This window comes from Notamacropus eugenii, chromosome 2 (assembly GCF_028372415.1).
Source record: "Notamacropus eugenii isolate mMacEug1 chromosome 2, mMacEug1.pri_v2, whole genome shotgun sequence".
In the NCBI taxonomy this organism is placed as follows: Eukaryota; Metazoa; Chordata; class Mammalia; order Diprotodontia; family Macropodidae; genus Notamacropus; species Notamacropus eugenii.
The window spans coordinates 289,920,675-289,945,477 of record NC_092873.1 but is presented as its reverse complement, the minus strand read 5'-3'; the positions used below and the strand labels follow the sequence as shown (position 1 = coordinate 289,945,477).

At 44.1% G+C, this 24,803-nt stretch overlaps 1 protein-coding gene across 4 annotated transcripts in view; it reads left to right on the top strand.

The window, feature by feature from the left end:
• DENND2D (DENN domain containing 2D) overlaps positions 1-24,803 on the top strand; it is a 28,599-nt gene that overhangs the window by 229 nt on the left and 3,567 nt on the right. Inside the window, exons 1-11 of one of the 4 annotated variants that reach the window (XM_072644308.1) lie at positions 14-182; positions 7,728-7,903; positions 8,991-9,103; positions 11,842-11,911; positions 12,840-12,917; positions 14,889-15,029; positions 15,729-15,877; positions 18,316-18,493; positions 21,812-21,853; positions 22,624-22,708; positions 23,105-23,344. In XM_072644308.1, the coding sequence (XP_072500409.1) occupies positions 125-182; positions 7,728-7,903; positions 8,991-9,103; positions 11,842-11,911; positions 12,840-12,917; positions 14,889-15,029; positions 15,729-15,877; positions 18,316-18,493; positions 21,812-21,853; positions 22,624-22,708; positions 23,105-23,344 (1,330 nt within the window). In that variant the 5' untranslated portion in view covers positions 14-124. Of the gene's footprint in view, positions 1-13; positions 183-4,506; positions 6,914-7,727; positions 7,904-8,990; positions 9,104-11,841; positions 11,912-12,839; positions 12,918-14,888; positions 15,030-15,728; positions 15,878-18,315; positions 18,494-21,811; positions 21,854-22,623; positions 22,709-23,104; positions 23,345-24,803 lie in introns of those variants that run through there. The other 3 variants (XM_072644305.1, XM_072644306.1, XM_072644307.1) reach the window with 3 other exon arrangements.

The window sequence follows — 24,803 nt, the reverse complement described above, 5'->3', positions numbered from 1 at the left end:
CCTCCTCTCTCCTTCCCTGGCATGAAAGTGAAAGTGACATGACCGCAGTGGGGGGTAGGGTGGAGTAGGGGGGCGGGGACCTCCGGGAACCCGCAGCCTGAGGAGTCCCGCACCTTGAGGGGCCATGGACGGGTTCGTCCGCAGCATCCGAGCCAGCCTGAGACTGAAGCGCCACAGCGGGGGTCAGTGCGGGGCACTGGGGCAAGGGCCGAAATTGGGACCGGGACGGGAGAGAGGGGAAGATGGTGGTGAGGAGGTGGTGGTGGTGAGGAGGTCAGTGTGAAGGTCATCTGGGCCCCAGAACCAGATATTTATCAGGGTCAGGGCATCCAAGACCGGGTGCTGATCAGGCTAAGGGTTTCGTGGAGAGACGAGAATGGAGGCTTGGAAGTTTGGGGTCAAGGAGGGAGCAGTGGGGAGGGGGGGTGTAGTGAAAGGAGAAGGGGGAAGTCTGGTAGAATCGAGAGTAAGGCGGAGCCAGTGAACCTCGGGAACCGTAGTGGTTAGCAAGGGTGGGGGTGGGATCATAACCGAGGCTTAGGTCGGGGAGGAGGTGGGTGGTGAAACCCACCGTCCTAAGGAAGCTGTTGTGGGGCGCAGGGCCACGTGTGCCTCTGGGCAGGAAGCTGGTGGTGCAACCACCTCCAACACATGGCAGCGTTGCCTACCCTCAGGAGCTGCTTTTGGTCCTGATCCTAGTCTAACACTTGGCCCTAGTCCTGGATCTCCTGTGCTCTTTTCAATCCCAGACCCCCGTTACCTTCCACACCTCACATGTGACTCTGAATGCTTTGACGTAAGCAATATATGAGCCAGTCTCAGCCGTGGAGGGCACTGTAACCCAAAGCTAGTCACTTTTCATTCTCTGGGCTTCTGTTTCCTCACCAGTAAAAGAAAAAAGATGTACTAGGTGGTTCTGAAGGACTCATTTCCGTTTATCATTCAATGGATTTAATTAATTCACAGATAGCACCCCTTCCTTGCCCCTTCTTCCCAAGGGGCCATGAGGTATTTGCCCAATTAAACTGGGCTATAATTTTAGAGATGGGGGGAAAATATAGTCGTAATCTGAGTGAGGCTTTGGGTATAATGGTATTCTGTAAAAGGAAGTGGTCTGGCATCCTGCAGAGTTTGGCAGTTGTAGTAGGGAGATAGCTCAGCAGGATACACTTGATTATTTTTGGGGGGCAGAAAAACAGCCTCACTTTCTTTCTCTAGGTACGGCAAGTCAAGAGTTGAATAAATCAGCATCTTCCCAACCAAATTTTCCCCTCCCCCCCAACACTCCCCAAAAGGAGGAAGGTGCATTCCTCCTGATCTCTGTTTCAAAATTTTGTCCTTGATTCTCTTTTTTCCCCACTTCTGCCCCCCCATATTAACTCTTCTTGTTTTTCTGCCCCAATGGTTTGTCCATTCACCCTACTTTACAGAGTCTCCTAGGCAGATGTCTGGATCATAAAACCCTTTTTAAGGAAAGGAAAACCAGTGGGTTATCTGAGAGTGCTCTAGACAGGTCTGAATCAGTACCCCTACAGATCTTTCCTAATTTTATGGGAATCTGTGTAAATGAGTCTCTAATTTCCCAAACCTGATTACCAGGTTTAGAAGAGTTGTCTCTGTTAACAATACCATGCCACATTTGGTGGTAGAGTAAGGAAGTCTTGAGGTTTGTTGTGAAGAACTAAGGTGTTTCTGGTCCTCAGCAGCTATTTCTGGTAGCAGGGAGAGGGAGCACAGAAATGTTGGAAGTGGTAGAGCAGCCAGTCTTACCTGTACTGCGGTTTGGCATCCAGCCCAGGCAAGAGGGTGTGCCTGCTCCTTCCCACCCTTTTTTCCCCTTCTTTCCTCTTTAGGGAACCCCAGGACTTATGTTTCCTCTTTGTCTCTCTTGGGTTTCATTCAAGTAGGTGGAGGTGGGGAGAAGGGAGAGAGTGGCTTCTTATTTCAGGGGGGTGGGGAGGGAGAGGTACCCCAGATAGTCCTCAGATGAAGAGCAGTTGAACAGAAGAGAGAAGAGAGAAGCTGGTTCTCTGACCTATTGTTTCTAATAGTCACTGGATCATTGGCTTTAATGTTGAAAAGAACTTTAGTGACCTTCCAGTCTAACCCTCTGCTTTTACAGATAAGGAAAGTGACTTGTCCAATTAATCTAATTAAATTGGGAATTGATAGAATTGGGATTTGAACTCAGGTCTTCTGATTTCAAATCAATCCTTTTTTTGCCACTAACCCTGCTGCCTCCCTATAATCTCAAGATTTCCAGTAAGATCATTGGGCAGAACTCTTTGAGGGATAGGGTAACCTGCAACCATTATAGACTTATAATGTTGTTTTTGTGGTTGAATAGATTCATCTTGTCACCTGGCTTCTTGGAAAAGGGTTCTATGGGAAAATAATCTTTATATAATCTATTTCAACCTAGAGTGGGATTAGGGGAAGTACCAGGCACCGTGCCAGGTGCTGAGGGTTCAGAGACAAAAATGAATATGACACTACTACTCTCCTTGAGGAGGGAAGGAAAGAAGGACTTATTAAGTACCTACTGTGTGCCAGGAACTGGGCTAAGCATGATGATGATGATGTTGATGATGGCTAACATATATAAATCAATTATTATTTGCCATGTGCTGTACTGAGTGTTTTACAATTATTTGCATCATATGTTCCTTATGACAACCCTGGTAGATATTGTTCACTTGTTTCAGTTCTGTCTGATTATTTGTGACTCCATTTGGGGTGTTCTTGCCAAAGATACTGGAATGGTTTGCCATTTTCTCCTCCAGCTCATTTTCCAGATGAGGAAACTGAGGCAAACAGGGTTAAGTGACTTGCCCAGTGTCACACAGCTGGTAAGTGTCTAAGGCCAGATTTGGACTCAGGGAGATGAGTCTTCTTGACTCCATGTTCAGCTTTTATATACTTCGCTGCCTAGTTGCCCACCCTGGTTAGGTAGATGTTGTTATTTTCCCTGTTTTATAGCTGAGGAAGATGATACAAATGGAGGTTAAATGACTAGCCCAGGGTCGCCTAGCTGGGAAGTATCAAAGGTCAGATATAAATTCAGGTCTTCCTGATTCCAAACCCAGTGCTCCATCCAAATGTATAACCTGGACATTTCTAGGAGTTTACAGTTCCCTGTAAGCCCACCTATGCCACTGATAGTCAGCTCTCATTCTACTTCAGATGCCCAACTCAGCAGCTATTTTCTGTGTTCTTCCTTTCATCTCCCCTGAAATAAAAAAGGAAAAAAAGCACACTCCCTTCTGGGCTTGATGCACAATAACTATACTGGACCCTCTACCCCTGACACATTTGCCATGAGACCTACTGCCCTTATGGCTCCAATGAGGATAAAACAGGAGGAAATGGGTTAGAAATGCATCATAAGGTCTTTATGAATGAGAAGGATTTCCTGAGAGTTGTTGAACACTGAAGAATGTTATCTGAAGGGATTTGGAAATCTTTAAAAACAGGAGTTATTCTGATGTGTTCAGGAGAACTAAATTGTATTTCAACCCAAAGACCTAGAGGAACTCTCAAAGTCCCCTCAGGATTTCTCATTCTTATATTCTCACTTGTTCTTGCCTCAGTTTCCTCTATTTGTAGTTGCCTTTGTTGTTGAATCATTTCAGTCTTGTCCAACTTTTCATGACCCCATTTGGGGTTTTCTTGTCAAAGATACTGGAGTGGTTTGCCATTTCCTTCTCCAGCTCATTGTACAGATAAGGAAACTGAGGCAGAGTTAAGTGATTTGGCTGGGGTCACACACCTACTAGTGTCTGAGGCCAGATTTGAACTCAAGAAGACAACCGTTCTGACTCCAGGTTCAGCATTCTATCCACTGTACCACCTAGAGATCCCATTTATGACTGGGAGATATTTCCTCAGACAAGGAAGTGGTTTTGAAATGAGATATTATTCATGAAACCCTTGGGAGAAAGGTGTGGTGGATATTCTAGCTGTCATGGTCATTAACCATCCCTCTAATTACCAGCATTAGCATGGGTTATTTTTGCCTAGAATTTGGGCCATCCTTGAGATTGGAGAATCTCCCTGAGAACTTGATCCCTTGGAGAGAGGCTCAGTCCTCATTCGCCCTGTCCATTTTTTTCTGCTGTCTTCCTGGAGGGCAGATAATTGGGCACCAGCCATGAGATTTGGCCTGGCACACCAAAGCATGGGCATGACCTTCCTTCTGAGTTGTCTCTCCCTTCCTGGATTCAGTTAGTTTTCTCAACCAGGCCCCTGCAAGCCTTGTGCCTTGTTCGTAATGTTTAGCAGGGGTGTATGTGGTGGGGGGAGGGGTGTACTATAAAGGCACTAGACCTGAGAAAAGAGCTGGGTTTAAATCTTGCCCTTTATGGGTTAAAAAGTTATGTGCCCTTAGGCAAGTCAATTTATTTCTTGGGGTTTTTACTTCCTCCTTTATAAAATGAGGGGGATGGACTAGATTAACAGTTTGCAACCTGGAGTCCATCAACTTTAAAAAATATCTTTCGATAACTATATTCTTATATAGTTAGTTTTCTTCATAATCCTATTTTATTTTATGCATTTAGAAACATTCTTCTATGAAGGAGTTCATAAGCTTCATCAGACTCCCTGAGGGACACAAAAACGGTTAAGAAACTCTGAACTAGATGATGTCCAAAGTCCTTCCCAGCTCGAACATTATCTTATCTTCATGATTTCATTTCCTGGAAAATTCCACTTCTTAGAACTTGACTTTGCCACTAGTCTTGGGTTTTTACTTTCCACTACCTTTTAACTGCCCCTCACTGAGCCTCAGCTCCTTACTCTCCCGATTTCAGAGCAGCTCGGTGCCTTCTGTTAGATAGTTGCAGGGTCCAGTCCCTAATTATGTCTTCCCCTTCTGTTACTACCATCATCACAACTGGATATACAGTTCTGCCTTATCCTGGTTGGCCTCCGAGGAGAGGGCTAGGAACCATTAGGAGAAGTTGCAGCGAAACAGACTTGGCCTTCATTTGAGGAAACACTTCCTAAAAATTAGAATTGTTCAAAAGTGCAATGGGCTGCCTTTGGAAGGCATAGGTCTCGGATCTCACTGATTGCCTAGAGCCTACAGTTAAATTTTAAGTGTGAGCATTTACTCCTCTGAAATTAGCAAACATTGCCAATCAGAGCTTAGTTTGTTGTTTCGTTGATTGTTTAGACTTAAGAAGATGATAGTTAAAATGAGAATAATGTAGATTAAACCAGAAAAAAAATATCGTTTTTATTTTGAGTCAGATGTTAAACATTTACCTATACCCCACCTCACAATCTCCTCTCCCATGCTAGATGGCATTTTCAGTATATTATAGAGAGGATTCCTAACCAGGTACAGGTTGGATTAAATGCCCTCTGAAGTTCCTTCCACCTCAGACTTTCTGTGATTCTAATTTTGTGATTCCCTTATATCTGAGCCATCTTATGTTTGATCCAAGGAGTTCCGAATGCATGTTCATTTCTCTTGTAATAAAACTGGTTTTCACATAGGTCAGGTGACTCTGTGGTTGCCTATGTGACAAAAGTCATATTGTTTAGAAAGGAAAAAGCCAATTTTTTTGGTAACTTATCAACTGTGTCTCAAGGCACAGCAGCTGCTCAGTTGTTTGTGATGCCAGCCTGGGGACTCGCCACTGGGGCTGCTGCCAGCCCTGGCTTGAGCAGGAAAGTTTGGTTGTTTCTTCCTCAGAGCCCCCAGAAATGCTTTAGGAACTCTCAGTGAGGGACTTCCACTGAGGCTGAGGATGCACAGTTCCCCTTGATAGCCTCGTGCCCTTGCAGTACCTGACACACTTAATAAAAGTTTATTGGATGAATGAATGAATGAGTTGCTTCCTAAACTGAACTGCTAGGTAGTTCAATGAAGCCTTGGAGCAAGTGCCACTATTTTGACTAGTAATCCCTCCTATGTCAATATAGGAAGTACTAGGTAGGGGTGAGGAGACTGAAAACAATTGGCCACTCTGGCCAGCGTCCAGCGTGGCAGGGGCTCCTGATGTCATTTCCTTGTTGGAACAGCTGACGACTGGCAGGAACAGGGCCCAGTCTTGGACTCTGATCTGTGTTTCATCATCAAAAAAGGCACACTTAAGGCTCATGTTGACTGTGTTAGTAATTGCCAAAGCTTCTCTTCCTGGTCAGTATCATCAATTCATTTAGACAATTATTGAACTGTAATTGTTCTATTAGCACAAGTGAGGCAACTGCAGTCTCGCCTGAAGTAAATACCTAGCTCCTGTGCTCTTGGTTCAAACTTGAAATCCCGGAAAAGCCAGAGATCAATGTACTTTTAGGGGTTTTTTCTATGTTTGTTTAACTTAATAAGTGAAAGGCCAGGAATGAAGATGCCCAGACTTGAGATGCCTATCCCTAAGTTGATCAGGTTCTCCTACATCAAATTAGATAGATATCAGTATTTCCTCAGTCAATCATCAACCACCTTGGGTTTGTAAATAACCTCATTGCACAATCTGCAAACTGCGTGGAGGCCCTTGGTCTGGGAGCAGCTGAGTCTTGGAGGTGTTTGCTCATAACCTTTTCTCTCGCCACACCCGGAGGCTCTTGGGAGGAGCTGATGTTTGAACTGCTCTGCCAGGATGCTCTCTTTGTCAGGACTGGGGTTCTGCTGCCTTCCTGGGTCCTGCCACATCCTTCTCGCACAGCTCGTGAATACACAGGGAGAGAGACTGATCTCCCTTCCTGGGGACATGGTACAGAGGACTTCAGGGGGAGATTTCAGTGGTGGCCTCTCTCACAGAGGCCTGGATGAGTGTAACCTGTGTGTAGGAAGTGTAGGACCTTGCTGCTGATGTCTCAGGCCCTGGGAAGATGGACAGACCAGCGGTTGGCAGAGCATTCAAACTCTTTGGTCCTTGGCTGCACCGGAGATCAAGGTGGACAGGTCTGCTCTCTATTTACAGGATGATGTCTTGCATCTTTCTTCGCTTGGCCGACTTCTCTATTTTTGTCTGGCTTCTTACTTTCTTTTACCTCCTTCCCTATATCTTGACCTCCCAGTCTCCTGCATGAGTGAACTTCCCTCTCTTCATCCCACCTGTGCCACTAGGGCTGTTATCTGGTTTTGTGACCTTAAGGAACTCACTCCCTCCTCTCTGAGCCTCAGTCAAATGAAAGAAGTAGAAAAAACATGGGCTGGAGTCAAATGACCTGGGTTCAAATCTCATTTCTAATGCTTACTACCTATGTGACCTTGAGCATGTCAAGGTCATTCTTCCTCCCTGGGCCTTATTTCTTTATCTGTAATAAGGGAGATGGACTACATGGTCTCCGAGGTCCCTTTTAGTTCTCCATGTAGGAACCCTGGGACACCTTCTCAAATAGCTCAGATCAAATTAGAATCTAGACAGTTGTTTAAGTGGGGACTGAGCAGCAGACAAAACCCTTGGCTAGCTCAGGGCTCTTGGGACTCCTTCAGATCTGGAATGGGCAGTGGATGGAGTGAGCTGAGGAACTCCTGGGCTTTCTTTGTTCCTGTGTGCTTTTCAAGGGGTATGTTTTCTCTTTTCAATTCCTTATGCCGCTCCCCTAAATTGGCTGACTGTTCCTATCCCAGAGTCCCTAAAATATGACTTGGCCATCTCTTTTGGGTTTGATGAGTCATCTGAAGGCACAGAAGGAGTCTCCCGACTGCTTAGGCCCCTACTCTGTGTGCCTCAGGGACCCCATGTGAGTGAAGTCTGGTGTCTCTGTTTCAGTTCCCGAGGAAGCCCGAGGAGAAAGCAAGAAAGAAACAGAGGAGAGCATCAGAGAGACCCCCCTGTCCAACTACACAGGGGGACCACACTTTTTTGAATATCTCTTTGTGGTTTCTCTCAAAAGAAATCATTCAGGGAATGATTATGAGCCCACAATAACCTATCAGTTCCCAAAGGTAAGGAGTATTTTGGTTTGTTTTGGGATTCCTTGGGGTATGTATGGGAGGAGGAATGAGGGTATTTCTCTGCCTTTCTTTATTGATCTTGTTCACTTGATAATTCTTCCTAAACTCAAGCCTAATTTCTGCCACTATCAGCAGCCCATGTGTGTGAACTCCCTTCACTGTCTGAACTGAGTCCCCCAGGAGGTGCCTTGGCCCTTCCCCAGAAGGCATAGCTAGGTCCTATGTCCCCTTCTCTCTTTCCCTAGGTGCCCCATAGACCTCACAGAATACTCTTCAGATAATCTTCAATCTAGCCACCCTTCCTCCCTATTGCCCCTGGGGGAGATGCTTTCCTGTGTATGTATGTGTGTGTGTTCTGCCCACTAGAGTTGCCCTTCCTGTTCACTCTTCTTTAGAGGAGTTCCTCAGGTTTCTTGTCCTTTTCTTTGCTGTAGTCGTCAATGGTGTAGAAAGGGGAGGGCAAGAAACAGAGGCAGAGATTATGTATGTACGTGTATGTTGGTGTTGAGAACACAAACATTAGGGAAACAGGACACTCCTGAGAAAAGTGGCTGCCTTAGGGATGTTTTCTTTCTCTCTGTGGTACACAAGATTCAGCAGAAAGATCCTTAACTTTGGAATCAGAGGAACAGGGTTCAAACCCTACTTCTGTGTGATTTAGGATTAAGTCACTTCATCTCCCTCAGTTTCAGGTTCCTTGCCTGTAAAAGGGGGTTTGATATACGACCTCTGAGGTTCTTTCTAGGTTTATATCTATTATCCTCAGTCTCACCCTATGTAGATATTTCTGACATTCAGGGTGGCCCTGACCTTTATCTTCACTGTATGAACAAGAGGGAAATCAGCAAAATCGAAATGAAACTTTGCCACCCCCCAATTATCCCTCTTCTCTCTGTCTGGGAAGATTGAGAAGTCTCAGTCTTGGAAGATCCATAGCTAGGCCCTAGTTCAGGTGTTAATGCTATGAACAGAGAAGGCTTTGGAACCTTGGGTCAGCAAGACAGCTGAGACCACAGAAGCAAACCAACTCCCCAGCCTTCCTGGTCATCTATTTCTGATCATCCTCTTTCCCATACAGCGAGAGAACCTGCTCCGGGGTCAGCAGGAGGAAGAAGAACGATTGCACGGAGCCATTCCCTTGTTCTGTTTCCCTGATGGCAATGAGTGGGCGCCCCTCACTGAATACCCCAGGTATGGGCCCTGTCTCGAGGCAAGGGAAACAGTGGAGGTGGAGAAAGGGTCCCAGGGTCAAAAGGAACTTAGGTAATTTGTAAGTAGTGGCCTTCCCCCTTCCTTTTGGGAGGCTACTTGGGGTCTGGTTTAACAGATGTGTGTGTATGGGGGTCTACATCTACTCACATATATGTAAGTATATATGTATAGCTACATGTATACAGGTCATACGTATGTTTATGCATATGTAGTTATATTAAAGAAAGACTGGATCTATGGTTCCATTGATATAGGGAGATCCTGGTGAGGAATGTCCTCTTCTGACACAGATAGGCACCTTTTCTGAACTCATAATCTTAGAGAGTTGCCTGGGGACACTAAGAGGTTGAGACTGCCTGGGGTCCCACAGCTACTATTCATTAGAGGTAGCACCTGCATGCAGGTCTTCCTGACTTCGAGTTCAATTCTTTAGCCACAATACCACATATAGCCTCTTGCTCGCTTTCTCTCTCTTCCTCTCTCTCTCTGTTTCTCTCTGTTTTTCCTTTTCCCCTGTATCTTTTCTTCTCTGTCTCTGTCTCTTTCTCTCATATCTCTCCTCCTGTCTCTTTGTCTTTCTCTCTCTCTCTCTCTCACACACACACACGTGTGTAGGCACATATATATTTATGTACCTTTGACATCTACTTGTATATGTGTACATGTGTGATATAACATATGCCATTAATATCTTCTTTTTGTAATTCTTTCCCTAGTACGTATGAGTTTGCCCTGAGCTAGTCACATATTCTCTTATACAGGATCCCCACTGACCACATCACACATCACTGAATCATAGAACTTCAGAGTTGGAAGAAATTTCACATGACATTTAGTTAGAGTCCCACATCTAATGAAGTCAAGTTCACAGGTTCCCCTAAAGGGAAGAGACTAGAGTCTGCCAACTATAGTCCAACAAGCTTGACTTTGTTTCCTGGCAAACTTCTAGAATATACTATTAGAGGGATGATCAATGAACATCTAGAAAAGGAAATAATAATCACAAAGGGCCAAAATGGTTTCATTAAAAATGAGTCATGATGAATGAAGTTCATTTTTATTGTTAGCCTGGAGCATCAGGGGAATGCTATTGTTTACCTAGACTTTAAGAAGGTATTTGACAAAGTCTCTCATGCTATAGAGATGTGGGGTAGACATCTGAATAAGGAACCCCTCTACCACACACCCAGTAAGTGGACAGCCTCTGCTAGAAGCTGGCTGTGAATGAGAAGCCACTAACTACTTCTTGAGATATCCTATTCCACTTTTAGAGAGCTCTGATTGTCAGGACATTTCCCCCTTACATTCAAGCTGAAATCTGCCTCTCTAGCTTCTTTGTTCTCAGTTATGCCCTCTGAAGATAATGCAGAACTATTTTCCATGACAAATATTTATACATGAAGAGAGCTATTATGTTCTTTCCCAGTTTTCCCTTCCCTAGGTTAAACATGTCTGGTGCCTTTAATGAACCCTCACATGGCATGATCTCAAGGTCCTTACTGATCTTAGTTGGCCTCCTTTGGATGCTCTCCAGTTTATCATTGTCCACTCCAAAATGTGGCACCCAGAACTGACAATAAAATGCCAGATGTAGAATGCCCCCTAAGGTCCTTTCTAGCTTTAAGACTGGAATTCATCACCTAGTGACTAGTAAGTCCTAAATACTAAACTTCTCTTAATGGTGCCCAAGATCACGGACATTTTGTCTGCTGTGTCTCATAGCTGACATATTTTAAATTTTGTAGCTCATGAAAACTCACAGCTCTTGTTCAGATGAACCATGTCTCCCTGATTATTTTCTTGTAAAGATTTTTGGACCCAAGTGTTTATCCACACTAAATTTCATCTTGTTAGATTTGACCCAACATTCAAATGTGTCTAGTTTTTTTGTGATCCCAACACTTTTAATCCAAGGAGTGAGCTACCCCCTATAGTTTTGTTTATCTGAGAAGCCAATGAGCTTTTTGCTGAGTCACTGATAAAAATGTTCACCAGCACAGAGGTCAGCCCAAATCTTTGGGGCATTCCACTGGAAACCTCTTTCTTAGCTGACATGGATTCCATTAATGATTACTTTTGGGGCCTGACTGTCCAACCAGTTCTGTTTCCACCTAAATGCGCTGCCATCTATCCCACATCTCCATAGCATGAGAGATTTTGTCAAATGCTTTCTTAAAACCTAGGTAAATTATACTATAACATTCCTCCTGATGCACTAGTCTAGTAACATTTTTTTAGTAAAAGAAATGAACTTCATGACCCATTCTTAATGAAGTCATGTTGGCTTTTTATGATTACTGTTTCCTTTTCTAGATGTTCACTGATCATCCCTCTAATAATATGTTCTAGAATTTTGCCAGGAAACAAAGTCAAGCTTGTTGGACTATAGTTGTCAGACTCCTGTCTCTTCCCTTTGGAGGAGCCTAGGAACATTTCTTCTTTGGAACTTTAAACAACTGAACTAGCCAGCTGCTCCCAGGTTGTAGAGAGGTGTGTCCATTCCCTTCCATAACCTATCTCACAAGCTGTAATCATCCTCTTACCTCATCCTAGAGTTTTCTGCCAGTTAGCAATGACCCTAGAATCTGCTTCAGTAACTGACACTGTGGGTGAGCTTTGTGAGACTAGTCTAGGTGGGCAGGAAACTGGCAATCTGGCTGTTAGCTGTTCTCGTCTAAAAATGTCACTCTCTCTCTCCCTCCCTTTCTCAACTTCAGGGAAACGTTTTCTTTCGTCCTGACCAACATGGATGGGACCAGGAAGATTGGCTACTGCAGGAGACTCTTGGTACTAGTAGCTCAACCATTCTGCTCCCCAATTTTCCTATTTCCTTTGCCTGGGTACCCCTCACACATTCTCTTGTCTAGACTTTGGAAGGCAAGTTCCACCCCACCCCTGGCACCCTGCCTGAGGTCTTCAGAGGATGCTAGGGCCAGACATCCTTCCCCCACCACCCTATACCACATACCTTCTTAGAGCTGGGGTTGCAGATCCCTCAGTCTGCTTATCCTCACTGCAGGGAAACCCTAACTGTTTTGGTTTCATCCTTCTCATTGTGGCAGCATTGTCTGTATCATTCTACACATTGGAATTTGGTTCCTAGGTTCTGTTTCTGGTTCTAGAATTACCTTTAGTCATTTTGCCCCACTTCCCAGGTCAGTCTTTTCTGCCTTTCCTATTTCCCCAGCAAGGGGCAGCTAGGTGGTACAGTGGATAGAGCCCCAGTGCAGGAGTCAGGAGGACCTGAGTTCAAATATCACCTCAGACACTTGGCACTCACTAGCTGTGTGACCTTGGGCAAGTCACTTAACCCAATTGCCTCATCCTGGGTCACCTCCAGTCATCCTGATGAATATCTGGTCACTGGATTCAGATGACTCTGGAGGAGAAGTGAGGCTGGTGACCTGCACAGCCCTCCTTCACTCAAAACAATCAAGTGTAAGTCATGTCATCATTTCTCTGATGGCATGGTCTTCTTTGGCAACGAAGGACGAACACACATTTCCCCAGCAGTAAGTAACCTTTAACACTTCCCATCTTACTTCCATGAACAAATCAATAACCATATAGTGACTGCCATCCTTGAGCCAGCACCTTCTCCATTTCTTCTCCTTTGCCTATTTTGTGAACCAAGACCTCTGACTCCATTGCCCTCAGTTAGGGAGAGTTGTAGGAAAAGGTCCTGAGCTGAAAAAGAGCCTTTCTGTCTTTGCAGCCCGTCGGCCCCGGCCCCCGACTCCCGATGGTGTACTGTATCATCAGCTGCATCGGCTGCTTTGGCTTGTTCTCCAAGGTAGGGGTGGAGCAGAGATTTCCCAGCTGCCTCGCTGGGGCTTTGGGCCTGTTATTCCTGTTCTTTGCCCTTCTGCCCTCCCTGTCTAGCCTCAACCTCCTTAGAACTGTCTCTCCAGAGTCTGAGCTCAGAAATACAGTTAAGGTGCCAAGAGAGCCTGTCTTCCATCCTGCTCACTTGCAAAACAAAAACACAAAAACAAACCAAACCAAAAAAAAAAAACAAAACTACAGATAAGGAGAGGTGGAAGTTAGAATAGAAGAGAGGAGTGATGTGGTCCATGTGGTCACAATAGCACCAGACCTGGGAATAGGGAACATGGATTCCTGTCCTGGTTCTCCCACTAATTATCTGGCATAGGGCAAGTCACTTAATCTCTTCTTAAGAATGTTATCAATTAAAAGGCAGCCAGGGGACTCAGTGGATAGAGTGCTGGAGTTGGAGTCAAGAAAACCTAAGTTCAAATCCAGCCTCAGACACTTACTAGCTGTGTGACCCTGGACAAGTCACTTAACCTGTCTCTGCCTCAGTTTCCTGTAAAATGAAGATAATAATAGCACCTACCTCCTAGGGTTGTTGTGAGGATCAAATTTATCAAGTGTTTTGCAAACTTTGACATGCTATGCAAATGCTACCTGTTATTATTATTAGAATTAGAAAGAACATCGGTGGTCATCTAGTCTGATGTAATCTTTGGACTCATCAGGTAGAAAGCAACACATCCCTAGGTAAGAAATACCAGATCCAATATTCAGACTCAGATCCTTTGACTCTCCCCCTCCCTCTCCACCCTGAATAGATATCTCTATCTCTACACACATTTGTGCACACACACACACACACACACACACACACACACACATATTGAATTCAAATTTTGCAGTCAACTTTATAAATATTCTTATCTGATCCTTACAACCCTGTGAGGTAAGTGCTTTTATAATGCCCATTTTACAGATGAAGAGGCAGAGGCACAGAGGGGTTAAGAGAATTATGCAGTATCTCATAGCTAGTACCTGTTGAACTATCCATTATACTAAGCTGCATTTCTATGAAAAATAAATAATCACTCTGCCCTTTGTATGTCATAGGGATGTGGAGAAGGTCCAACAAGACCAAAGGAAAACAGATTTAAGGCTCAAAGGGAAATTGGAAATCCTCTAGTCCAACCCCTTCCTTTTACAGAGGAGGAAAGCAAGACCCAGAAAAACTTAGAGGCTTTGCCCCAGTCACCTGGAAATTACCTGGATTTGAATCCAGATCCTCTCATTCCAGGTTCTTTCCACAATCTACAATGTATGTGAAATTGCTTTTCAATATAATTAAATAATTATTTTAATTAATTATTATTTTATTTAATTTTATTAACTAATTATTAATTAATAATTAAGCAAGGTAGTCATTCCCTTGAGGCAAGGACTGAAAATTCCACCCTTTCAGTGTTACTGGTGGCACTGAGCCTTTGTCATGAGCAAGGTTGACTTAACTTGCTGCAGAATAAATACTTTAATGGCAGGGAGAGCAGAACTTTCTCGCATGAAAGAAAAAAGTACATTTATAAAAAGCAATTCACATCTAGTCCTTCAGATTCCAAATCTCACACAGAAGCCTGGTTAGTTTAGCTCAATGGTTCTTAACTATTTCTGTCTCATGGACCCTTCTGACAGCCTAGTGAAGCCTATGGAATCTTTGTCAGAATAATATTAAACATAATTAAGGGAACTGCTTGATTTTAGTCAGAGACTAGTGAAAAAGATGTAATTTTTTTTTCCAATCTAAGTACACAGATTCCCTGAAATCTATACATGGATCTTTGGTGTGGTGGCCTAGAAAGGGGAATGAGGACCAGTGAGGGGTCCCAAAGATATCAAAGCATTGGGTTAAATCAGATAATGCCTGGGGGAGGGGGTGGAGGCTTTGACTTCTTTCTTTGGGTTTTCCAGTCATACCCATCTTGAATCTTTTCTACAGATCCTGGATGAGGTAGAAAAGCGGCATCAGATCTCCATGGCTGTGATCTATCCATTCATGCAGGGTCTTCGGGAGTCTGCCTTCCCTGCCCCTGGGAAGACAGTCACTCTCAAGAGCTTCATCCCTGACTCTGGAACTGAGGTGAGCTATGTGTACTCTGTGGAGATGGTACCCTGATTTAAGAAAGAATAGAGTGTTCCAACATCCCATGCCAGCATCATTTGGGCTGATGTGTCCCCCTTTATTCTGTCTCTGTTTATCTCTTCCTCCAATCATTTAGATGTTCCCATTCGGTAGATGGGAAAATTGAGGAGGAGCCAGGAATTGACTAGAGTTGGTAGCAGAATTTGTTCAGTTATTTTTCAGTCATGTCCGACTCTTCATGACCCCATTTTGGGTTTTTTTGGCAAAGATACGGGAGCCAGACTTGAACTCAGGCTTGGGAAGGTTAATCTTCCTGACTCCAGCCCTGACACCATCCACTACACCATCAAACACAAAATGGAATCAGGTATTTTGATCCTCCCAAGCTCACAAAGACTTCAGACTTTCAGAAGTATGATATATAATATGCTCCCTGATTGAAGCTAATTTTCTTAGCATCGTGTAGGCCACAAAGTGGGATGTTACTTTCCCTTATTATCATTCTTATCTTTCTGTCCCATGTCCTTCTGTCTGGCTTCCTCTCTTCCTCACATACATCTTCCTCACCAACCCTCCTGATTCTCTCTCCTAGTCTATATTCCACAAAGATACCATGACTTGGAGGGAGGTAACTAACCTGTATCCCCAAAGACCAGCTCCATAGTGACCTGGCCATGTTCTGGTGTCTCCTTGCAGTTCATCTCCTTGACACGACCCCTGGACTCCCGCTTGGAACATGTGGATCTCCGCTCCCTATTGAGATGCCTGAGTCATGAGCAAATCCTACAAATCTTTGCCTCCACAGTCCTAGAGAGAAGAATCATCTTCCTGGCTGAGGATCTCAGGTAGGCCCAGCTGTTTCTAGATCCATTATGAGGTAACTGGCTTCCCTGTGGTTCAGGGACTAGAGAGGAGTTTTCCAAAAGGAAACATGGAGAAACACCATTCTCCTAGGATCCTGCTCCCCAACTCTCCATGTCTCTAGGCCCCCAGAATGGTACTTTAATCTTGGGAAAGAAAAAAGTTGTCAATCTTGGATATCCTAATTAGGCCTCCCATTTCTAATCTTACTATCCACTGATCCTTGGCAAGAGGATCTTACCTCCTACTTACCTCCTACCCCAGTCTTGAAAAAGGCATCCAGTCATTAAAGAGGTGCCATGAATTACTGTGGGGGCAGATGAAATTGTATTCTAGGGGCACTTGAAACTGAGGACATGGCTAGGAAAGAAGGACAAGGAGCCCTATGGAATTTGAGACTGTAATCATTGTCTATAGCTCTGAATACTCTAGGTGGCCCCACAGGGATGTAGACCAAAAAGAAAAAAAAAATATATAGATAAGACCTCTTCCTTTTGAAAAGGTGACAAGTCAATGGACCTTGAATTCATGCCAGAGAAAAGAGAGAAAATAGGCAGATTATGCCAAGAGCCTTGGTTCTAGTGTTGGAGGAAGAGGGGAAAAAGGTTGTGGAACAAAATTAATTCAGTTCAGCATTTTATTAAGTATTTATCACAGACAAAGAGCACTGTACTAGGATGCAAAGATGAAAAATAAAAGTCTTTGCCCTCAGAGAGATGCCATTCTACTAGGGATAGGAGATGATGGCTTTAGGATACAACACACACACACATAAATCAATGTAAAACCAGGTTAACTGAAAAGAGAGAGCACCACCAACTGGAGGTACCAAAGAAAAGCTAATGGAGAGGCCCTGGGACTAGTGTTCTGAAAACTGAAGGGTGATTCTGGAAAATGAGGTGGGGAAATGCCTTGCTGATCTTTGGGGAATGTGGCAGAATCATCTTCTTTAGAATGGCCTCTCCCACCCCCAGTGCCCATATACAGGAACAAGTAGGAAGAATTCCTGGCAGTGGTTGGAGCCAGGACCTTCTGCCTTTTCCTGTGTTCAGGAAGTGAAAGTAACTCCAGACACGTGTCTGGCAGCTCCTCTGTGCAGCCCCCACCTCGGCTCTGGGATTTGACCAGAGCACAGAACGGGGGTGGGTGGCTAAGCAATGCTTCCCCATTTCCTGTTTCCTTTCTCCCTCTCCCTCAACTCCTCACTAGACATAGGAATAAGGGAGAGCTTCCTGGCAGTGTCTGCTTGACCCTAAAATCTTCTGTGGAAAGAACCCACTATTTCCCATCTTCCTTTCCATCCCAGGTTTCGGGATCTTCCAAGTTGAATCAGGGAGGGGATTTCCTAGTCAGGCTGGGCTTTGGCCAGTTGCTGAGTATTTCATGACTTCTATCTCAGGAAGCTTCAGGGCAGTGCCGAGAAATGGAAGTGGCTTTTCTACCTGCTTACCCATTGGCCTCCACCTTGGGAGCAACTGGCAGTTGTGATCTAGAGATCAGTGAAGGCTAGTGGGGAGCAAGGATAGGGGGAGAAAAGGTGCTGTGACTTAGGTGGTGAGTGCTCTAAGAGAGGGTTTTAGTGGGAAGAGAGGGGAAGGCACCTCTGTGGGACTTTCCATCTAGGAAGGGTTGAGTGGAGTATTCCTGGAGTTTGGGAGTTTCCCAAGGTCTTCTGGGTACCAGTTTGAGATTCTTGACCCTAGGTCTGGGCTTAAGGAGCTAGAGTTCTAGCTGGTAGATTTCATAGGTTACAGGGTTAGGGGAAAGAGAAAGAGAAGGAGAAAATAAGGAGAAGGGGAGAGGGAGCAGAGAATGACAGTAGATAATGCCCTGTTAAGGAGGTAGAGTGGGTGCACTTCATGACCCCAGAGTCTGCTTTACACAGCCTACTTCTGACTTTGGTTGATGATGAACTGGGATGGGGGAAGGAAAGGTTAGACAGGGGCCTTTTGATCAAATCTTCCACCCAGCTCTGGTGAGTGGCAGCAGCTGCTCCCACTTAGGGCTTTAGGAAGACATGCCATATGTCTCCCATCTAGCTCTTCTCTTATCCCCTCAACTTTGACCCCACCAATTACTAAGCATGTTAAAACAATGACACTGGGGCTTGGGAACATGGGATTTAGAACTGCAAGGGATCATAAGAGATTGTCTAGTTCAGGATCCACAAACTTTTTTGTAAATATTTAGATAACTATATTTCAGTATAATGGGTTTCCTCTGTAATCCTATGTATTTGATTAAAAACATTCTGATTAGGGACCCATGGGCTTCACCATGACATTAGAAAAAGTTGAAACTTTGATGTAGTCTAACTCTCTCATTTTACAAATAAGGAAACTAAGTCCAAACAAGATAGGTGAAAGTGGGTCACCTGACTCTAAAACTGATTCCCTTTCTCCTCCCATGTTATCATCCCCAGCACGCTGTCCCAGTGTATCCACGCTGCTGTCGCGTTGCTCTACCCCTTCAGCTGGGCTCATACCTACATCCCAGTGGTCCCTGAGACCCTTCTGGACACCGTCTGCTCCCCTACTCCTTTCATGGTTGGAGTTCAAAAACGGTTTATTCCGAAAGTTCTGGACAGCCCTATGGAAGAGGTATGATTTCCTCCTTACAAAGTGTCCCTACTTCACTTTATGATGGAGTGAAGGAACACCACCAAGCACATCTAGGGGCCTCATACCCTGGCCCTGGGGAAAGGGAATTCCCTGACCTGACCCAGGGAAAAGGGACTGTCCTCCCATTTTATGGTATATCCCCTGAAACTGACTCCTGGTCCCTAATGGCCAAGTCTTTACAGTACAAACTCTATCAGGATTTCTACCTTGGAGTGTATTAATTGCCCTAATGACCCACATTAAAAAATCTGGGGTTGGTTTCTAACCTAAGAATTTGAATGATTATCACCTGAGCCACTGAGTGGGCTAATTGAATTAGTTTAGAAAGCAAGCTAATGAGGACATGAATTTGAGTCTCTTGTGTGTTAGTTAGATAGATTCTTTTCCATAACCACAGAGGGAAACCCTACACTAGTCAGGTCTCTTACAAATGCCACCCTTTAACTATCCTCCCCACTAGAAAAAGAGTTTTCCTACTGAGGATAAGTCAGAATGTTTCTCTACAGAGGACTTTATTATAACTTAAATCAATGTTCTTTGTGTGTATACTGGCTAACATCCTATCTAGGCAGATGTTTCATGAATAAGAGAACTTTAGTTTCCTACAAGTAAGTTACTGGGATGGGTATGGATCCAACCCTGCAGAGGGGGCTCCCCATTTAAACTGAGGCACATTTTATAGCTGAAGAAACTTAACCAGTGATTGAGATAGAAGAAGACCCCAATCGCCTCTGAAACTTAGCTTGTCCTAGGATTATTTACTAGAGAGCATATAGCTGGAAAGTTGGTCTCATATTCACTTACTTTTCTTCCTTCTCTCTCCCTATGCAAATTCTGTTCTGCTTATTTGGATTCCACAATTCTCATCTAGAGAACAGCCTTGATCTCATGACCCGAGGGTGGAAGTAGGGGAGAACTCCCTATGTGTTGGGCAATCAGTTAAAATGTCCTCATTTCTGAGGTTTTGAAATTTCCTGACTTCAACTCTAAGGTATCCAGGAACTGTGACTTTTCCACCCCTCTCTCCCCCAATTCCTTTTCTCTTCTCTCCTTCCCTCCCCCCCTCCCACTCCCCAATATACATACATGCAGATTTTCAACCACTCTGCCAAGACTCCTGGCAACTTTGCAGAACGTGTCAGCAAAACAAGTCAAGTAGGGGGAGGAATCCCTCCATCCTCATAGAATGTATTTTTTTTTTTTTTTTAGGAAGCCGCATATAAAATAAGACTATATCAGAATGTTAGGCAACTAGGTGGTGCAGTGTATAGAGCACCAGTCCAGGAGTCAGGAGGACCTGAGTTCAAATCTCACCTCAGACACTTAACATTCACTAGCTGTGTGACCTTGGACAAGTCACTTAACCCAATTGCCTCATCCTGGGTCATCTCCAGTCATCCTGATGAATATCTGGTCACTGGACTCAGATGGCTCTGGAGAAGAAGTGAGGCTGGTGACCTGCACAGCCCTCCCTCACTCAAAACAAAGTCAAGTGCAAGTCATGTCATCATTTCTCTGATGGCATGGTCTTCTTTGGCAACGAAGGTCGAACACACACATATCAGAATGTTAGGCAGTCAAGTCAACAAGCATTTGTTAAATGCCTACTGTATGTTAGGTACTGTGCCAAGCATTGGGGATACAAAGAAAGAAAAAAGACAGTTTTCTGCCCCTAAGGAGCTGACATTTTAATGGGAGAAACAACCTGCAGACAAAGTGATATACAAATAACATCCATAGAGAATGCATAACCTGGGAGTGTCCCAACGGAATGTTCCCCCAAACTAGGTCAAGCTTTCCTACAGAAAGACTTTTAAGACCATTCAAATGTTTATGAACCCCAAACTTGACCTAGTGGTTATTAGAAAAAAATGTGATAATAGTTGACTTAGGGAGTGGAAGTGTGATTTCATTGATGTAGGGAACCCCTGAACACTGCAGGCCCCAATGCCCCTCTCTGCATCTTAGAACCACCTGCCACACTGACCTGCCCAGGGTCAGACAATAGGGATATAATGGTCCAGACTTGAATCCAGGCTTTCCTGACTCTCAGATTGTCTCTCTACCCTTCTTGTAATTCTGCCTCTCTATAAAGCACTGCATAAACAGTAATTGGTTTATTTTCGGTCTGGACGTCAGATTTATTGGTTTGCGGAACTCCCAGGTTGGAAACTTCCCATCAATACAGATTGTTAACTCTGATTTAAGAGTTTTGAGGTTATTTGCCTGAGGCACTGAAAAGTTAAGTGAGTGACCCAGAGTCAAACAGCAAAAGGTAGGATTTGAACCCAGGTCTTCCTCTAAGGCTAGCCCTCCTCTATTCACCAAGTCCCCTTGCCTTTTATCAGGTATTGTCATTATCATCCCAAGCCAATCCTTAATTCGTTCTTTTCTTTTCCTGGAACATTTCTCCTCCTCTCTGTCTCACCTCCTCCCCAGTTTCTGTGTCATGGGGTAAGTCAAGCTTCACCAAAGTTAACGAGGAAGCTGGACATAGCAGATTTTATCTATCTAGGGCAGGCTATTGTCTTCAAAAATTAAGGGAAGTCTGTGTCCTCTGTGTCCATCCCAGGACTGGAAACAAATCACAGAGATTGGGAGAGTACTGTGAAACAAGGCTGTTCCTATGGGAGGGCAATAAGGACTTTGTCCCAGGGCAGAAATTTACAGCACCTTTAGTCATTCATTGGCACAGAAACAACTGAGATTAGTACCTAGTTCGCAGGAGTAGTTAAACTAGGCATCTCCCAGATGGCAGGCAGCTTTCTAATTATCTTTCCATTGCCTATCCTTTATCTCCAGCGGGTGTACCCCAGGTATGCTTTCTCTGCCATCCATCCATTCCTCTCTCTCCCTTTTGTATCTACAGTCTCTCATAACTGCATTTCTCATTGTGACTGATTCAGAATAAATGAATTGAGGTGGAGATGAACTGGCTTTGCTTTTGCAGTGACTTTGAGGAATGCCCTTATTATTCAATTGAACAAGTATTTGTCAAACACCTACTATATACAAAGCCCTGGAAATAGAGACAAAAGCAAAGCTTCTCAAGCCTGAGTCCTTTCTGCCCTCAAGTCTGCCCTTGGTTTCTGTCAGAAGAATGCTAAAGTTTCCCTGGGACTGGAGGTGTGGGCACAGCCCCAGGGGTGGAAGGGGAAGGATGGGGGAAGGGGGAGAAACATTTTTATGGTACCTGCTATGTGCCAGCTCCTGTGCTAAACATTTAACAAATATGATCTCATCTGAGAATTTGGAAGTGGTTAAGTCCCTTTGATGATAATTTCCTGTTTGTTTTAGGTTTTGCTGGTGGATCTGTGTGCAGGCACCTTCATCAAATCAGTGAGTCAGATACCCCTATCCCATTATCCCTCCCTCTTTATCACCCCTGTGCCCTTCCTTTGAGCACTCAACACACCTAGATTGGGCACTGACTGTGTGCAGGGTACTCTGCCAGATCCTGGGGACAGGAAGAAGTCTCAAAGACACAAAGTTCCTGCTTTCCAGGAACTTTACGAGATTTGTACAATAACTGATATAAAGTAAGTGCCACATGAGTAATATAAGCAAAAGAATTATAGGAAGGAGAGAACTTGGTTAGACTTCTTTGGGTTCAGATGCAAAATGGAGCCTAAAGGATCTCTCTCAGGCCTGGATGCATGTTGTGGAGGTGGAGATAATAGAGATCTGTACCCCTTCATCCTCCCCTCCTTTCCTCCTTCTTTTCCTTCCTTCCTTCCTTCTTTCCTTCCTTCCTTTCTCCTTCCTTTTCTCTCTCTTTCCTTCTTTCCCACTCTTTTGGAGAGATTTGTTTTTTAGGAGTGGTGATGGGTCTGGATCTGTGACTTCATCAGTATAGGGAACTTTTTTATATGGTACAGAGACTTTTTTCATTCATGCTTATTGGCAATTTCGCTTTCACCTGTAGTTACAGTTTTTTAGAGCAAATAAAAGGTTGTGATTTGCCCATAGTCACATAGCTAATGTGTTTTTAGAGGTATGATTTGATTTCCCACTCTTGCCTATCTTCTATTGTCACCCTTTCTCCCCCAATTCCCTCCTCTCCCCCTGACCCAATTTGACCTCTGAGCTAATTCTTAATTCTCTCCTAGGTTGGAGATGAAGGGGATATCTTACCCCCCAAGCTACAGAATGACATTTTGTCTTCTCTTGCCCAGGGGAGTAATGACTTGCAGAGTAAGTCCAAGAATCCCAGCTCCTTCTACCAATTCACCTTTTTGCTTTCTCAACTTAGCACTCCAGGACTGAGGGTATCCAAGAGAAATCTGGCCCTCAACCATGAGACAGGCTCTCTTGGAGGGAAACATCATTCCACTTTATAAAACCCTCATCAGGGCCACAAAACCTGTGGGCCAGATGTCCTTGCTTCCCCATTGTCAAATGGCCAAAGAGGGAACCCAGGCCCACCCTCCACACCTCCCACTTAAATTTGCAATCCTCAGACTCAAAGGAGCTCTATCTTTAGTGAAGACCACACTTGTCATGCCTTCTGTACAGTCCTGTTTCTTCCTTCTGGAAGAAACGACCTATCTTGAACAACTCTATCTTGAAAGGATCTCTGTGTCTTTGCAGCTTTGGAGCAGGTCAATGAGCATGTCTCTGGTCCCTTCATGCAATTCTTCATCAGGACTGTGGGTCACTATGCCTCCTACATCAAGCGGGGGTCAGATGGGCAAGGCAACTTCCAGGAAAGAGCCTTCTGTAAGGCTCTGTCCTCCAAAACAAGCCGCAGGTTTGTGAAGAAATTTGTGAAGACACAGCTGTTCTCTCTTTTCATCCAGGAAGCAGAAAAGAGCAGGACACCGCATGCAGGTGAGCACCTCTAGGTGAACACCAGTGTAGGTTTAGATGATCCAGTTGTTTGATCCAAGACCCAGATGTGTGTGTGTGTGTGTGTGTGTGTGTGTGTGTGTGTGTGTATAAGCCCTCCACCTACCCAAATGCTGAGAAAAGTCTCAAGAGTTACAAATATTATTTTCTGTGTAGGAATGTAAACAGTTCAGCTTTAAAAAGTCCTTTATGATTTCTCTTTCCTATTTACCTTTTCTTACTTCTCTTGACTCTTGCGTTTGAAAGTCAAATTGTCTATTCAGTTCTGGTCTTTTCATTATGAATGCTTGAAAGTCCTCTATATCATTGAATGACCATTTATTCCCTTGAAGTATTATACTCAGTTTTGCTGAGTAGGTGATTCTTAGTTTTAATCCCAGTTCCTTTGACTTCTGCAATATCATATTCTAAACCCTTTGATCTCTCAATGTAGAAGCTGCTAGATCCTATGTCATCCTGATTGTATTTCCACAATACTCGAGTTGTTTCTTTCTAGCTGCTTGCAATATTTTCTCCTGGACCTGGGAACTCTGAAATTTGACCATAATATTCCTAGAAATTTCTCTTTTTGGGTCTCTTTCAGGAGGTTATCTGTGGATTCTTTCACTATTTATTTTGCCCTCTGGTTCTAGAATATTGGGGCAGTTTTCCCTGATAACTTCATGAAAGATAATGTCTAGGCCCTTTTTTTGATCATGGCTTCCAGGTAGTCCTATAATTTTTAAATTGTCCCTCCTGGATCTATTTTCCAGGTCAGTTGTTTTTCCAATGAGATGATTCACATCGTCTTCTATTTTTTCATTCTTTTGGTTTTGTTTTGTAACTTTTTGGTTTATCTCATAGTCATTAGCTTCCCTGAACTCTACTCTCTCTTTTAAAGAACTATTTTGTTCAGTGACTTTTTGAACCTTCTTTTCCATTTGGCTAATTCTGCTTTTTAAAGCCTCCTTCTCATTGGCTTTTTGGACCTCTTTTTCCAATTGAGTTAGCTTCTTTTTAAAGGTGTTATTTTCCTCAGCATTTTTTTTTTTGGTTCTCCTTTAGCAAGTTTCTGACTCACTTTTCAAGCTCTTCTATGATGTGAACCCATTTCATATTCATTTTGGAGGTACTAAAGGTAGAAGCCTTGACTTCATCTGACAGTATGCCTTGTTCTTCCTTATCTGAAAGGATGGAAGGAGACCCCTGTTCACCAAGAAAGTAACCTTCTATGATCTTTTTTTTTTTTTTTAACCCTTTTCAGGGGCATTTCCCCAGCCAGTTACTTGACTTCTGAATCCTTTGTCAAGAGGAGTGACCTAGTGCTTCTCCTACCCCCAGTACTGTGCTCAAGGCTGAGATTCAGATCAGCTGCTCAATTCCCCCATAGGCTTTAAGCTGAGCTGCCTGGACAATGGACCCAGGTTGCTTCCACGGCCACTGTAGCTACCCGTCAACTGCT